This window comes from Triturus cristatus, chromosome 7 (assembly GCF_964204655.1).
Source record: "Triturus cristatus chromosome 7, aTriCri1.1, whole genome shotgun sequence".
Classification (NCBI taxonomy): domain Eukaryota; kingdom Metazoa; phylum Chordata; class Amphibia; order Caudata; family Salamandridae; genus Triturus; species Triturus cristatus.
Genome location: NC_140590.1, coordinates 1,561,649,684 through 1,561,663,064, shown reverse-complemented (window position 1 = coordinate 1,561,663,064; position 13,381 = coordinate 1,561,649,684). Strand labels below are relative to the sequence as shown.

The window sequence follows — 13,381 nt, the reverse complement described above, 5'->3', positions numbered from 1 at the left end:
ACAAGCCAAACACCTATACCGTCAACGCCTAACACAGTCATCTCCAGGAAGGCTATGCTGTCTACAGCACTCCCTCCGACGAAGACACCACAGCCCACAAAGACATAACTGCCTATAAAGGAAAGCTTTTCAAGACGATGGTGTTGTCGACGTGGCAGACCTCAGAAAATACTAAAAAACCTCCTCTCTCCTCACTCCTGCACTTACTTCTCCCAGTAAAGTCTCTCAATTATTACCCACTCATCTATTTGATCAAGATGACTTGGATGAAGAGACTCCCTTCCGAATTGCATGTAAAGTGTCAACCAGAGGACAATGAGGAGGGGTATTATGATCAAACTCATTACGCTCCTGCAAAGCACTACCGTCAAGAGGTATCAGGAGGAAATGATCTCTCTACCTTCATCTATGGTATCTGACTTACAGTTCCTTCTCAGTGATTACTGCCAGCGCTTTCCTCCATCGAGCCCTCCATCTCCACCAGCAAGGACGCCACCTAGGCAGGCTTCACCATCACTGCCTCCACTACAACTATCGTCCACACCAATTCCGCATACCCCGCAAATAGCTCCCCTTCAGGATCCTACATTCTCAGAAGATGACCGGGAAGAGGGCGAGCTACCGGACACCAATACCGACTGGGATGATTTTATGATACAGCTTTACTCATCTCCTAACTGGCTCCGGGGATTTCCCCTTCAGAGCATATTGGAGGATTTCACAACCTGCTCGAGAGAACTGAAAAAAGGTACGATCTCCCAATGACTACAAAACAAACAGATTGTTTTCTGTATGACTTTAAGGAGCTGTTTCGTAAAACTACCAGGGCTATGCCCATTATCGATTTTTATATTTGGGATGAAGCCAATTAGGTCATGAAGATCCCGGCTTCGGTGGCGGCAGTCTTACAGCACCTTCACAAAAAATACAAGGCTCCTGAAGAGGCTCTAGCATGTCTTAATGGGCACCCTTAACCAAAATCCGTTGTCACCCAAGCAGACCAGCGCTGCTCCAAGAACCCTGCCGCACCTATCTCAACACTTCCAGATAAAGAGGGTAGGCGCCTTGACAATATTGGGACTAATCTTGGCACTAACGGTCAGGGCAGCTGACTTTTTAGCACCTCTGGGAAGGGCCGACCGAGAGATGTGGATGGACATTGCCCTGTACATTGACCAGTTACCAGAGGAATTCAAAGCAGAGGCTAAGAAGGTTTTGCTTGAAGGTGAGTGTACAAACTGCGCCATGCATAATACCATTATAGGTTTCCGGCAATTAGCAGGTGCTGCAGTGCTCAGGGGTCAAGGTTAGCTTAAGGCTACATCTTTCTGACTAGAGGTTCGGAACAAAATCTTAGACCTCCCTTATGACTGAGAAGCCCTGTTTGGGAAACACATAGATGAGGCCCTCCAGGCTATCAAGTCTAACACAGAAACACCAAATCTTTGGGGACCTTTCAGTTTAAGAAAGTGCTTTTTCGTGTCTCATGTGGAAGAGGACAACCATCATACAGAGGGGGCTACCAACAATATCGTGACTCCTGATCCGCTCAACAATATCGTCCCCAATACCAGCAGAGGAACCCACTGCAGTCTTCATAAATCAGACTCCTTAGCCGAAAATCAGGACATCCTAGAAAGAAAACCGTCCAACATCAATGCTGTACCTCAGGTCCAGCTACTTCCTTCATTCCTGCCGCCCCTCCTCGGCGGCAGAGTTACCAACTTCCTCTACTGATGGCAGGAAATTACTAACCATCAGTGGGTCTTAAACCGTGTCCGATTCTGCCACACATTAGAATTCCTCCAAAGACCACCCCCAACTCCGCCCCAACCTTGCATCTGCAACTCTGCAAGTCAAGGCAGTGGTTGCCGATTCTGGACCTCAAACCTCAACGTCTTCCTCAGGAAACGATCATTCAGCATGGTAACACTGCAGGAGGTGCTGCAGCTCTTGAACCAGGGAGACTTTGACAACACTCGACCTGCAAGATGCATATTTTCACATACCCATCCATCTAAAACGCAGGAAATTTCTAAGGTTCACGGTACCAGTACAAGGTGCTCCTCTTTAGCCTCAAATCCGCCCCTCGCATTGTCACAAAGTGCCTCACACTTGTAGCAGGTTTCCCCAGACAACACCACTATCAAGTCTTTCCTTATGTATACGACTTGTTGGTCAATGCTCCTTCCAAAAGCACCGCACGTGCTTCCACAATAGCCTGCACGGATCTCTTCAAACAACTAGGTTTCACTTTGAACCTAGAGAAATCAAATCCTCATCCGTCACAGACCATAATATTTTTGGGTGCCACGCTGGACACAGCATCCTCCAACGCATATCCTACACAGGAGAGACAACTGCGACTCATGACGCTGGCACAGTCCATCCAAAGAAAACTTTCTTTCTGTTTGTCTCTACAAGTACCATCTAGGGATGATGTCCTCTTGCATACCTCTCGCCCCATTTTGTCATCTAAGCATGTGTCCACTTCAAGAGGAATTGGATAGACAATGGGTGCAGGTGACAGATTTGATGCCCCTCATACAGGTCACTCCAACAATGGCCAGTGCCTTATCCTGGTGGGTGAAGCAGGAACAGCTTTCAGGCGGACTCTCTTTTTGCCCTGTAACTTCCCCTCTAGTCATTACTACCGATGCTTCCGTGGAGGGATGGGGAGCTTTCCTCCAAGATCTCCAAGTGAGTTGAAAATGGCAACCAGCTCAATGTCACTTACACATCAACTTACTAGAGTTGAAAGCAGTGCATCTCGCCTTACAGGCTTTGTTTCCTGAGAATTCACAATACTGCAGTGCCTGTCCGCATGGACAATACAACTACAATGCACTACATCAACCAGCAGCATGGCACAAGATCCCACCTGCTATCCCTGGAAGCATAAAAAATATGGGAATGGTCTATCTATCAGAAGGTGCGTCTGCGAGAGGAATGTGTTCCCTGGAAGCAGAGCACTATAGTGGACACTCTAATCAGTAGATTTTACATTGAAATGGCCACGCATATTTCCACTGACATGCAGCTTTACTGATAAAACTATATAGTGTACAAACAATAATGTCTGGAAATAGAGTTTCTGCAAATATGTATCATATGCACATAACCAAGTAAAGTGTTCTGGTTTGTTTTGTTCCTATTTAACTCTTTGTTTGCATCAGGCTTCTCAATTACAAAACAAATTGCTTTTATAATTCCTGATATATTTTGAAATATTTGGAATATTAATTTACAGGCTATTTATTTAAATGTTATGTTTTAGAGAAAAATAACTGACGTCTTCAGACAGCTCATTTGACAAAAACCTCCAACTCTAGTAAGAGAGAGAAAAATAAACCACATTTTTCAAGCAGCAATTTGTTAAAAGGCAAACTGACATTTTTCCCCTTTCGTTAAACAGACCACAAAAGTGTCGAGATAAAATCAAGATTCAAGGGCATCTTTATTGCTCATTCACTTTCTGAATGATCTGAATGAACAGAACACCTGTTCCTTTCCAGCCTAAGTTTCATCACCAGATGGGACTAGTAAGTGCTAAAAATAGCTCGACATGATGAAATTTTATTCTCGATTGGGCGAGTCGATTTTTTTTTATGCCTGAAATATATATATATATATATATATATTCACTTAAAAAACCATAGGTTTCACACATGTTATAGTTAGCTGGACATTTCCCTCGTAAAAAAACAATGAAATTTCCCCGTTATAGTTAGTGCAGGCAACTATAACTCACGCGACCGCAATCCTCTGCTGATGACGTCAGATATTACATCACTGTATTTAGACACCTATTTACCCATGTCTTCTTCCATTAATCTTTAGCTATACATATATTACAAATATTTATTTTTCAGAAAGACACATATGTCATCAGTGATGTAATATCTGACGTCATCAGCAGAGGATTGCGGTCGCGTGAGTTATAGTTGCCTGCACTAACTATAACGGGGGAATTTCATTGGTTTTTTACGAGGGAAATGTCCAGTTAACTATAACATGTGTGAAACCTATGGTTTTTTAAGTGAATTTGTACGTTTTTTTCAATGCTAAGTTATGTATTTATAAAAAAAAAAAAAAGTCAGCTTTTTCACCGTGCGCGCTATTGTGGATAAAATATATAATATATGATTTTTTTTATTTGTGTACTGCTATTTTCTTTGAGCATGTTCTAGTACATACATACGTATATGCAAATGAATTTCTTGTATGCGCTCTGCATTCTTCAACTGCTGTTTAGTCTGATTCAAGCGTTTGAATCTATGAAAGTTCCAATACTGGAGTCAGAAACTAGTTACTTACCTGTAGTTCTCTGGTATTGGATTATTTTAATGGATTCACATGCAATGCAACCCAACCCCTCTCTCTTCTCCCTCCCTTGCTCTAAAATCTGAGGGACTGGAGCTTCTTACAGGAGTGGTCTAGAGGGTGGACTATGATAGGTTACTACACTTAGTGGCCTAGGCCTTGTCTAATCTATACCTATAATTACATTGCTTTCTAAAGGTACTGGGGGACTCCCATCTTGACGACGAGGAATGATTCAACCATGTGAATCTAATAAAAGCTTCCAATACTGGAACTAATTTTATCCCTAGGAGCAGAAGGCATGGGCCCAGAGGACTATGTTGCCATCTGAAATTATGGCCTCTGTTTAATTAGTAAAGAATTTACGCCAATGGATGCTCATTCATTTCCTGAACTACACATTGCAGTGTTTTTTTGTTTTCCTGCTGTGACCCACTAGATCACCCCATTTCCCAAAACTTGGACAGACTGTTGTGTTCATTGTCTTACACCTGTAAGTTGACCAAATGTTGAAGCAACTCTGATTGTAACACATAAGATTGTGTCAGCTTCTCTAACCCCAATTATAAATTGTAGCAACCCTCCTAGCACCCATGAGATGTTTGACATCCCTGCCTTTGTGGAAAAAAATATTTCCTATTGCAGCATATAGGGATTATGGCAGTGCCTCCTTTTGCCAGTTAAAGGATGTGGCAGCCCATCTTGTACTCTGTAGAGATTGTGACCATTCCCATTTAGTAGATAGAGGTGGTGGAAAGCCTTCTCAGACTTGGCCCACACACTGGGCAGAAAAACTATCAGCGCCACATTGCGATGCATAGAGGTAGTGTTACCTGTTGCAAAGAATATAGTGATATGGCACCGACTGGAAATCCTGAAAGTTTCATAGTTTCCATTCGATAGAGATTTTGGCAATGCCCACTTTTAGCAGTTTGTGTTTGCAGCAGTGTCCTGTGCAGTGGTAGAATGTTGTTGTAGCTTACCCTTCAAGCCAGTAAGTTTTTAAGAGATTCTACATCTCTTTGAGGTTTTAGTGTCTCTTTTCTATTGTATCTTTGCTCTTTTACCCTACCCACAGAAGTTGCTTCATTTATCAAGATCTTCAAAGCCTGTGAGGATGGATCCACCTTGTGTGAATAGTACCGCCTCAAGAACCTATTTGAACAACCCGTATGTGAAAAAAGCCCTCCACATTCCTCCTGAGGCCCCAGCATGGGAAGTCTGCAGGTAACGCTCTACAGCATCCAACAATCCATTAAGGGTATAGTTGGGGGTCTGTTAGCCTCATGCTTAAGTAGCCCTCTCCTGAATATGGCGGGGTTATTTTGGCCTAGCGTTGTCTATTCTATCTACAATAATGGCCATGTCTGACTCTTATCCTTTTCACTTCAAGTTAAGGAACATTTTCCCATTTGTGCCTTGCACCCTCTCCTGTACTTCCTCCAACTCACTCCCTATGTCTTTGTCACTTCCTCTGTCTCTTCAAGTACATTGCTTCTCTCCGGTTGTTCGGTTTCGTGCTTCCTGATGCTGCTTTGATTTATTTATTTTTTGTGTGCAGTTTACAGGTTTATCAGGGATACACACGCGTGGTAGAGAGCTTGGAGAAGCAGTACTTGAAGCTACTGAGTGCTATGGTAAGAGGGAATGTCTTAAAGTCTAATTAGAATCAGATGAAATGGGGGACTCCGCAAACTAAACCAATCCCTCTGTCTCATCTTAGAAATACAGGGTTCTGATTTATAATGGTGATGTGGACATGGCATGCAACTTCCTGGGAGATCAGTGGTTTGTGGAAGGGCTGCATCAAAAGGTAAGCTTTGCAGCTACTAATTGCAGGCCACAGCATTCGTGTGATATCTAGTGTCTGGAAGTGGCTCTGGCTATATTTATCACAATGGTCTATTGCTTCATGCCTATTAGTGTGCTCCATGGGAGGTGACGTGGGAAGGTAGTGGGGGTGAGGTGGGCTGAATCATGTAATGTCACTGTCTTTTTGTTGAATATTCTTATTCAATGTTCTTCAGGTGCAGGTGAACCGCAGAGTGTGGAAGTACAAGGATGAAAACGGACTTCAAATTGGAGGATTCATCAAAGAATTTCCCAACATTAGTTTTCTTACAGTCAAGGTGAGCTCTGCTAATTCATCAGTGCATTGGTTGTCTGTCTGCCTGCAGCTGAAACATTACAATGCCCAGGATATTTGTTGTCACCGTCTTGATAATTGTGTATCTGATGTATAGGGATTTTGCCCAAGGTGCATGTTTACCAACGGGCCTCCAACCAGATCCCACTCTCTGTGAATAATACCTGTGCTATTAAGTTTAATATGTGAACAAACAACACGAAGATGCCTGAGGCTCGTGCCCTACACACTCAACTGTTCCTTCTTGTGGTCCTCATCGCATCTTCCACTTTCTTCTTATAGCCCTAAGATTCTACCTGCCCAGTGTTGCTGGGCCCATTATATTTCTAATCCCATCTCCCATCCTTATCAGTTTATGCCTTTCCCAGACACATTCAATCACCAACCTGTGTTGTAATCTCTTCACTCTTATGAACCCTACATCCTTAACGTCGCTCACACCTCTAGGAAGTCCAGTCTCTTCTCTGCTTTCAAAGTCCCAATCTACTCCCACATTTTCCCAGTTTCTCTAACACCTACTACCAACCCCCAATTCATTCCCAACCTTTCTTGCAAACCCCTTTACACTCTCCTTTGAAGTCTTGCACTCTTCGTTCTCCTGCTCTTCCATAAAACGATTGTTTTCGCTTCCAGTTTCTTCTTCCACTATTATATTTCCAGTCTCTTTTTCTCCTCTCTCCCTGCAAGTTTTGTCTCCCATAGCTTCATGAAGTTTTCATTTAAGGCTTCCTCTTTTTTTGAGTTTCTCGAAGTATAAAAACAGTGGAACAACAAACTTTAAAAATGAAAGCACATTTGTTAGTAGAAGCTCTCTCAAAAGAAGATTATATGGGAAAAAATATTTTCATGCACATTAAGGAGTTATTCATTTTTGCGATTCCCTTTGAATACTGGTTTTCCTCTGGGACTGCTTAGTACAAAGGTTGCTACACAAATCTATGCCTAAATTAACAGAGGCATCATGGAAGTTCTTGAGGCAAAATATAAGTAAATACATTTCGTTTAAAAAAAAAAAAAAAAAAAAAAGCTATGACTTTTGTCAATGAGTAGTTTTCTGGGGCTCAGCTTAGGAAGAAATATATGCATTGAGAGGTAATGAAATGGAAGTCAAGAATGTCTTAGTTAAAAAGAAATGTAAAGTGATTTGACCAAAAACTTTGTGATCTATGGAAAACTCTGCAGACAGGTAAATTTGGGGTTCAAATCGGTGATGTCTGTAGACCTCACAATGTAAAGAGCAAAATGTGTTAAATTAACTATCTTCAAGGTCAATATGGACCTTTGAAATGTAATCCAGGCAGGGTACACCTTCTCCCCAGCCATCTTGTCAGGAAGATTGTCTCCGCTCCTAGCTAGGTTCCCTTTGTCTCATTGTCTGTATGCAATACACAAACCCCGCAGCTGATCCATCCACAGTCATGTGACCCAGGACACTAGTAGCAAGGCACAGTTGGATTGCACAAGAAAATGCCAACTTTCTGAAAGTGGCATTTTCGAAATTGTAACTAAAAATCTGACTTCACCATTAAAGAGGATTCTAATTTACAATTCATTTGAGTGTAAACAACATATCTTTATCTGCTCCCAATCTGAAGGAAGCACTTCCTTAATGTAATCAGGTAACCCACTGTTAGTCAATGGGAAAGATAGGCTTCACAACAGTGAAAACTTACTTTGGGAGTTTTTGACTGCCAGGAAATGTAAAACTTAAACAAGTTTCTTCTACTTTTTACATGCTCTACACCCTGCCCTATAAGCCTTTAGGACCTACATTAGGGTTGACTTATATGTATTACAAACGAAGGTTTAGGCCTGGCAAAAGGCTTATTTTTCCAGGTGGAAATGACAGCTTAAACTTCACTACAGGCAGCAATGGCAGTACTGAGACATGTTTTATAAGGCTGCTTTGGTGGGCGGCACAATGAGTGCTGCATGCCCACTGTTAGCATTTAATGTAGAGGTCCTAGGCACAGGTAGTAGCATTTACTAGGGTCTTAAAAGTAAATGAAATGAGCCAATTAGGTGTAGGCCAATTTTACCATATTTTAGGTGAAGAGCACAAGCACTTTAATACTGATTACAAGTGGTAAAGTGCACAGAGTCCTAAAATCAACAAGAAACAAATTCAGTAAACAGGAGTGGTGGTGACAAAAGATTTGGGGGTGTCCCTTCCAAGAGGGACAGGCCCAAAATGACCCTTATGTGTACATGTAGTACCATTTTCTTGGAACAAAAAATAAATAAAGGTGTCAGTTAGGTGTAGGCCAATGTTACCATGTTTTAGGGAGAGAGCACAAGCTATTTAGCACTGGTTAACTGTGATAAAGTGCACAGAGTCCTAAAATCAAATTCAGCAAACAGACAAAACTTTTGGGGTGACCCTGCCACAAGTGGCAGGTCCAATAACAAGATATAATAGATCTGGTAAACAAATTGATTCATGGGAAGGATTCATGAATTACTTTAGGAAAAATTAACTACATCCCTATCAGGCTTTGAGAAATCTACTCACTATGGCAAGTCAGATTTTATCTGCGCAAGCTGTTTTCAGGGCCTAATGTCTGGATGTTTGCGCTTTGTTTTTCTTCAAAGAAGTCTTTCCAGTCACGAGGCCGGTGACTCCTCCTTTCGGTGATAGTGCGCATGGGCATCGACTCATTGTTCGATTGTTTTTTTCCGCCATTGGGTTCGCATAGATTTTAATAGGAGCAAAACAAATGATAACTCTTAACTTGGTGATGTACAAATAAATGTTTGCGGAAACCAGATTTCCACACATTGTTTGTACACTATATAGTTTTATCAATAGAACTTCATTTCAGTGGGAAAGTTTGTGGTCATTTCAGTAGAAATGCGCTGTCTGTAAATGACAGTGCACTACCACAAGCTTTAGTAATATATTTATTAAGAGTGAGAGTTTTAAACAAGAACTGAGAAACATTCCTACCCCGCCCTGATAACAATGCTATTATTGTACTAAGATGCAAGTCTGCGGCCGTGTGTACCCTATATCTCAGCTAGATTTTTATTATACATGGAGCAAAAGTTTAGTCTATTAAATCAAACAAAAGAGTTTTTGTATAGCAGACAAGCTGACATGACATACGCTCCAACAGCTTTATTCTTTTTTTTTTCTTTCTTTTTTTTCATAGCACAGCGCTCCACAATGATCAACCCGGCCGCATGTTTGTTTCTACTTTATTTTTTTTAATTGCCCCATGCCGCACTTACTTTGTTTACCACGCCCCTTTCCTTAAATGAGCCGAGTCGAAGGAAAGTGGCCTGGTGGCCATTAAAGTGAAAGCGTTGCATTCCGCGCTTGCACTTTAATGGCAGCCACGCCCCTTTCTTTAGACATGTCTAAAGAAAGGGCTTCGGCCGATATTAAAGGTAAAGTGCCGCATGGGCGTTTTTACAAACTAGCATTTGTAATGCTAAAGGCGTCACATTTATGGATCTAACGTAAATGCGAGACCTGTTGCATTGCAAACGCTTGTTTAGTTGTGTAATGGGTTCGCAGTTGGCCAGGTCATCTGTATGCAGTCTAAATTTGACACTGGTTTCCTGAAGAACGGTGGTGCATTTTTCCATGGAACTGTTGATGGGTGGTTTTGTAGTGGAATTCACCCTGTGCCTGATTGGCTTAGAAACATTCTCTTTTTCTGTTTCATTATTAGTTATTATTGTGGTTTAGCTGCTTGCTTTGGTTTCTGAGATTAACTTTATTGTTATTGTTTATTGGAGTGTCTTAAGGGTTGTGTGGTTTTGTTGAACCTACCTTGATGTCACTTATTCCGTTGTCTGCTGACCATGGGTTTGCTATACCAAAGTTCTACGATGTGGATAGAGATTAGGACGATGCTTTGAGGAGCTGTGGTACATGGCAGGTGAGGTTGGTGCAGACTGTGCAGAGGAATAGCAGAACATTTGTTTTTGCTGGGTAGACTAAGACCTGTTTGTCGGCTGTTTCTGTATGGGTGGAGGAAGACTTCCATCATGACCTTGGCTGTCACCTTGGAAGTTGAAAAAAAAAGATTATTTTATAATGAGCAGTTGAGTGTTGAGTTGGGATAGGTTTGTTGAAAAGGGATACTCAGTGCTAGGCTATGTTCACAGTAGTGGTCTGGGCTGTCGAGTGCACAAGGAGGAACAAGAGGAGGCCAAACGAGATAGTGGTGGGGTGTGCAGGCCTATATTAATGTGTAGACTAATGCAATGTCTCCACTCTGCTCGATTTATCATCCTCCCTCATCTTGTTTTCTTGTATGTAATTAAAAGTACATGTATATTGTGTGTGGATATTGTGTATGTATACACACACACCTTGTATTTAAAATATATATATATGTATGTATATATGTATATATGTATATATATGTATATATATATATATATATATATATATACTGAGATCATTATAAAAAAATTTAACTATGGAATTCTTTGTTCCCAGGGAGCTGGTCATATGGTGCCAACAGATAAACCAAAAGCCGCATTTACCGTTTTCAGTCGCTTCATAAAGAAGCAGCCATTCTAAAGAGGAGAGGATAATGGATGAAGAGAACAACTTTGTGGCACCCGAGGGACCTCTGATCGGCCTTTCACTCCCACCTATTGACTTTGCTTTGCTGCTACGTGCTATGCCATAAACACAGGAATTTACTAGGAGCAGAGGGAAATTGTTTCAACCACTTAATGTGCACCTTTCCTACTATGCACAGACCTGTTCTCATTGCAGTGCCACACAGTGTAACCTTTGCACGGTGTTGTAAGGAAAGAAAGATGCATATTTTTGGTCCAGCTACAGTGAGTAGCAGTCCTCAAATAAGGCTATGAACTGCCTGGTGTGTATCCTTGATTGTACACTTCTATAGAAGGGTTGAATTACTGTTGTCCGCCCTTGTCGTTCTTGCACTGAGTGTTAACATCTAACTGGAAAAGACCCTTTATTTAAGGCTCCTCTTTACAAGGAGTAGCTCACCAGATGTCCTTAGTGTTGCTTTGAGGTCTACCTCATTTGATGCCTTTCCCTCATTTGTTTTGCTTTTATAGTGCAGGGGATGCTGGGAGCTTTGGAAGATTGGACTTGGTCATATATGGTACGTCATCAAAGGGTGAAATGTACTTCATGACGTGCTAGGCTTCCCCTTTGTATGTCCAGGCTTTGGTTGTGATCTGGAATTAAGGTGCATTCAAAAGAAGAGTTATGGGTAGAAATGAACCGCAAAGCTATTGGAGCACATCTTGGCAAACTCTTCCTGTGCAGTTCAATTGCCCCTAATTTATTTCTGCAATGTATCCTCTCCAGTCTCCCTCCTTCATTGCCCCTTTCCGGCCACAAACATTCCTCATGCTCTTAGGAAGGGGCGGTCACTTGAATCAAGGGGATTTCTGAATGTTTATTTCTTCGTTGCTGCTGATAGGTCAGTTTGTGTGGATTCTTGCTGAAAAAGAAAAGTTTGCTTAAAGTTTGGGATCAATGCTTGGGTTAAATTTGATTTTATTATGGGTGAAGCATTGTGAGAAGACAGGAAAAACAAGATTGGTCTCAAGTAATAGGACTGTATTTTATTGAGATTTGTACATCCTCTAATCGTGTTTCAATGTATAATTTGAGTAAATAATTTCCAATTGTGAAAACTGCGCTGGTGGATTAAATGGAGACCGCATGGGGGTGTGCTGAGGAGTCTCTGCATGAATAGCTGTGTAGACCGGTTTGCTTTTTCCCCACACTTAATGGTCCCGGCATTTTAAAATCCTAGAATCTAACATTTTTTCTCATTTCAGGATGACAAGTATGGGTAATAACATTTCCCCACTTAAGCATTTCAAAGTTTCCCTTTCCCAGATTGCCTGTTATAGTGAGCTGGTACACCTGATACCATTAATATGTCCATTTCCAATACCATTGCTTTTTCAGCCTAATTAAACTGGAACTCTCTGTGCCTCGGACCTCAAAACACCATTTACCCAATCCTCTTTTAAATAAATTCTCCCACATCTTGCACAGTGCCTGGAACCAAGCAGTCATCCCGCGGAATCACTTTTCGTAAATCTCCTCTGTATGTGTTGGCATTATGAACAGGAAATCTACCATGATATCCTCATGCCATGCATTTATTTCTGTGCAATTAAACTAGTAGAGCCATGCAGACAGTCTAGCTATCTGTGTGGGGGCCTTAGCTATGTCCACACAATTGAGTGACTTGTAATCATTCAGGACCTACTGTTTGCAATATGAATCTGTTACATATCCCCATGTTGTGGATATTCCTGCCATCTTGTGCTTGGTCTGGAAGGTGCAACTTTATTTTCTCAGAAGTTTTTATTGTGAGCGGTGACAGTAGTAAAGACCTCCACACCACCCAGTGAGATGTTAACTACTACTCCACAATGCCCAATCAGTATCATCTTAAAAGGAAATGTGGCAACTGGAGCTAATGCTTCATTTATATTGACTATCGTCCTACATTTTGAACAGTGCTCCTGCATACAAGCGCACAAGGCCAACACATGTGGCATCAACAGCGAACACGTGATAATCTTTGTCAATGCTATTTACAATGAGCTGAGTAAAGATAGCATTTTTAATGAGTGGGATGACTTGGGGAGAGGATGTAGCCTTACGGCTAGAGCGGTCGACCTCGAAGCTGGGGAACTGGGTTCGAGTCTCGGCAACGACCCTCAACATCCTGTGATTCTGGGCAAATCACTTAATTTCCCGTGCCTAACAAAAATGAATGTGTCCTCATGCAACAAAACTGGTGCTCATGTAAAGCGCTCTGATACCTGATGTCTCGGTCTAGTATGCGTTATATGAAACGCAAAAAAAACGTGCTTTTTGGATTTCACTGTACATTTTAAATGGAGTATGCCTCTTCATTAGGGATCTTACACGCACCCAACCATGTT

At 41.7% G+C, this 13,381-nt stretch overlaps 1 protein-coding gene across 3 annotated transcripts in view; it reads left to right on the top strand.

The window, feature by feature from the left end:
• The window catches only part of CTSA (cathepsin A), a 71,484-nt gene extending 59,375 nt beyond the window's left edge, over positions 1-12,109 (top strand). For all 3 annotated transcript variants that reach the window (XM_085619375.1, XM_085619377.1, XM_085619376.1), the window contains exons 11-15: positions 5,402-5,550; positions 5,885-5,960; positions 6,047-6,136; positions 6,351-6,452; positions 10,923-12,109. In XM_085619375.1, the coding sequence (XP_085475501.1) occupies positions 5,402-5,550; positions 5,885-5,960; positions 6,047-6,136; positions 6,351-6,452; positions 10,923-11,006 (501 nt within the window). In that variant the 3' untranslated portion in view covers positions 11,007-12,109. The remainder of the gene's footprint in view (positions 1-5,401; positions 5,551-5,884; positions 5,961-6,046; positions 6,137-6,350; positions 6,453-10,922) is intronic.
• Positions 12,110-13,381: the final 1,272 nt, after the last annotated feature.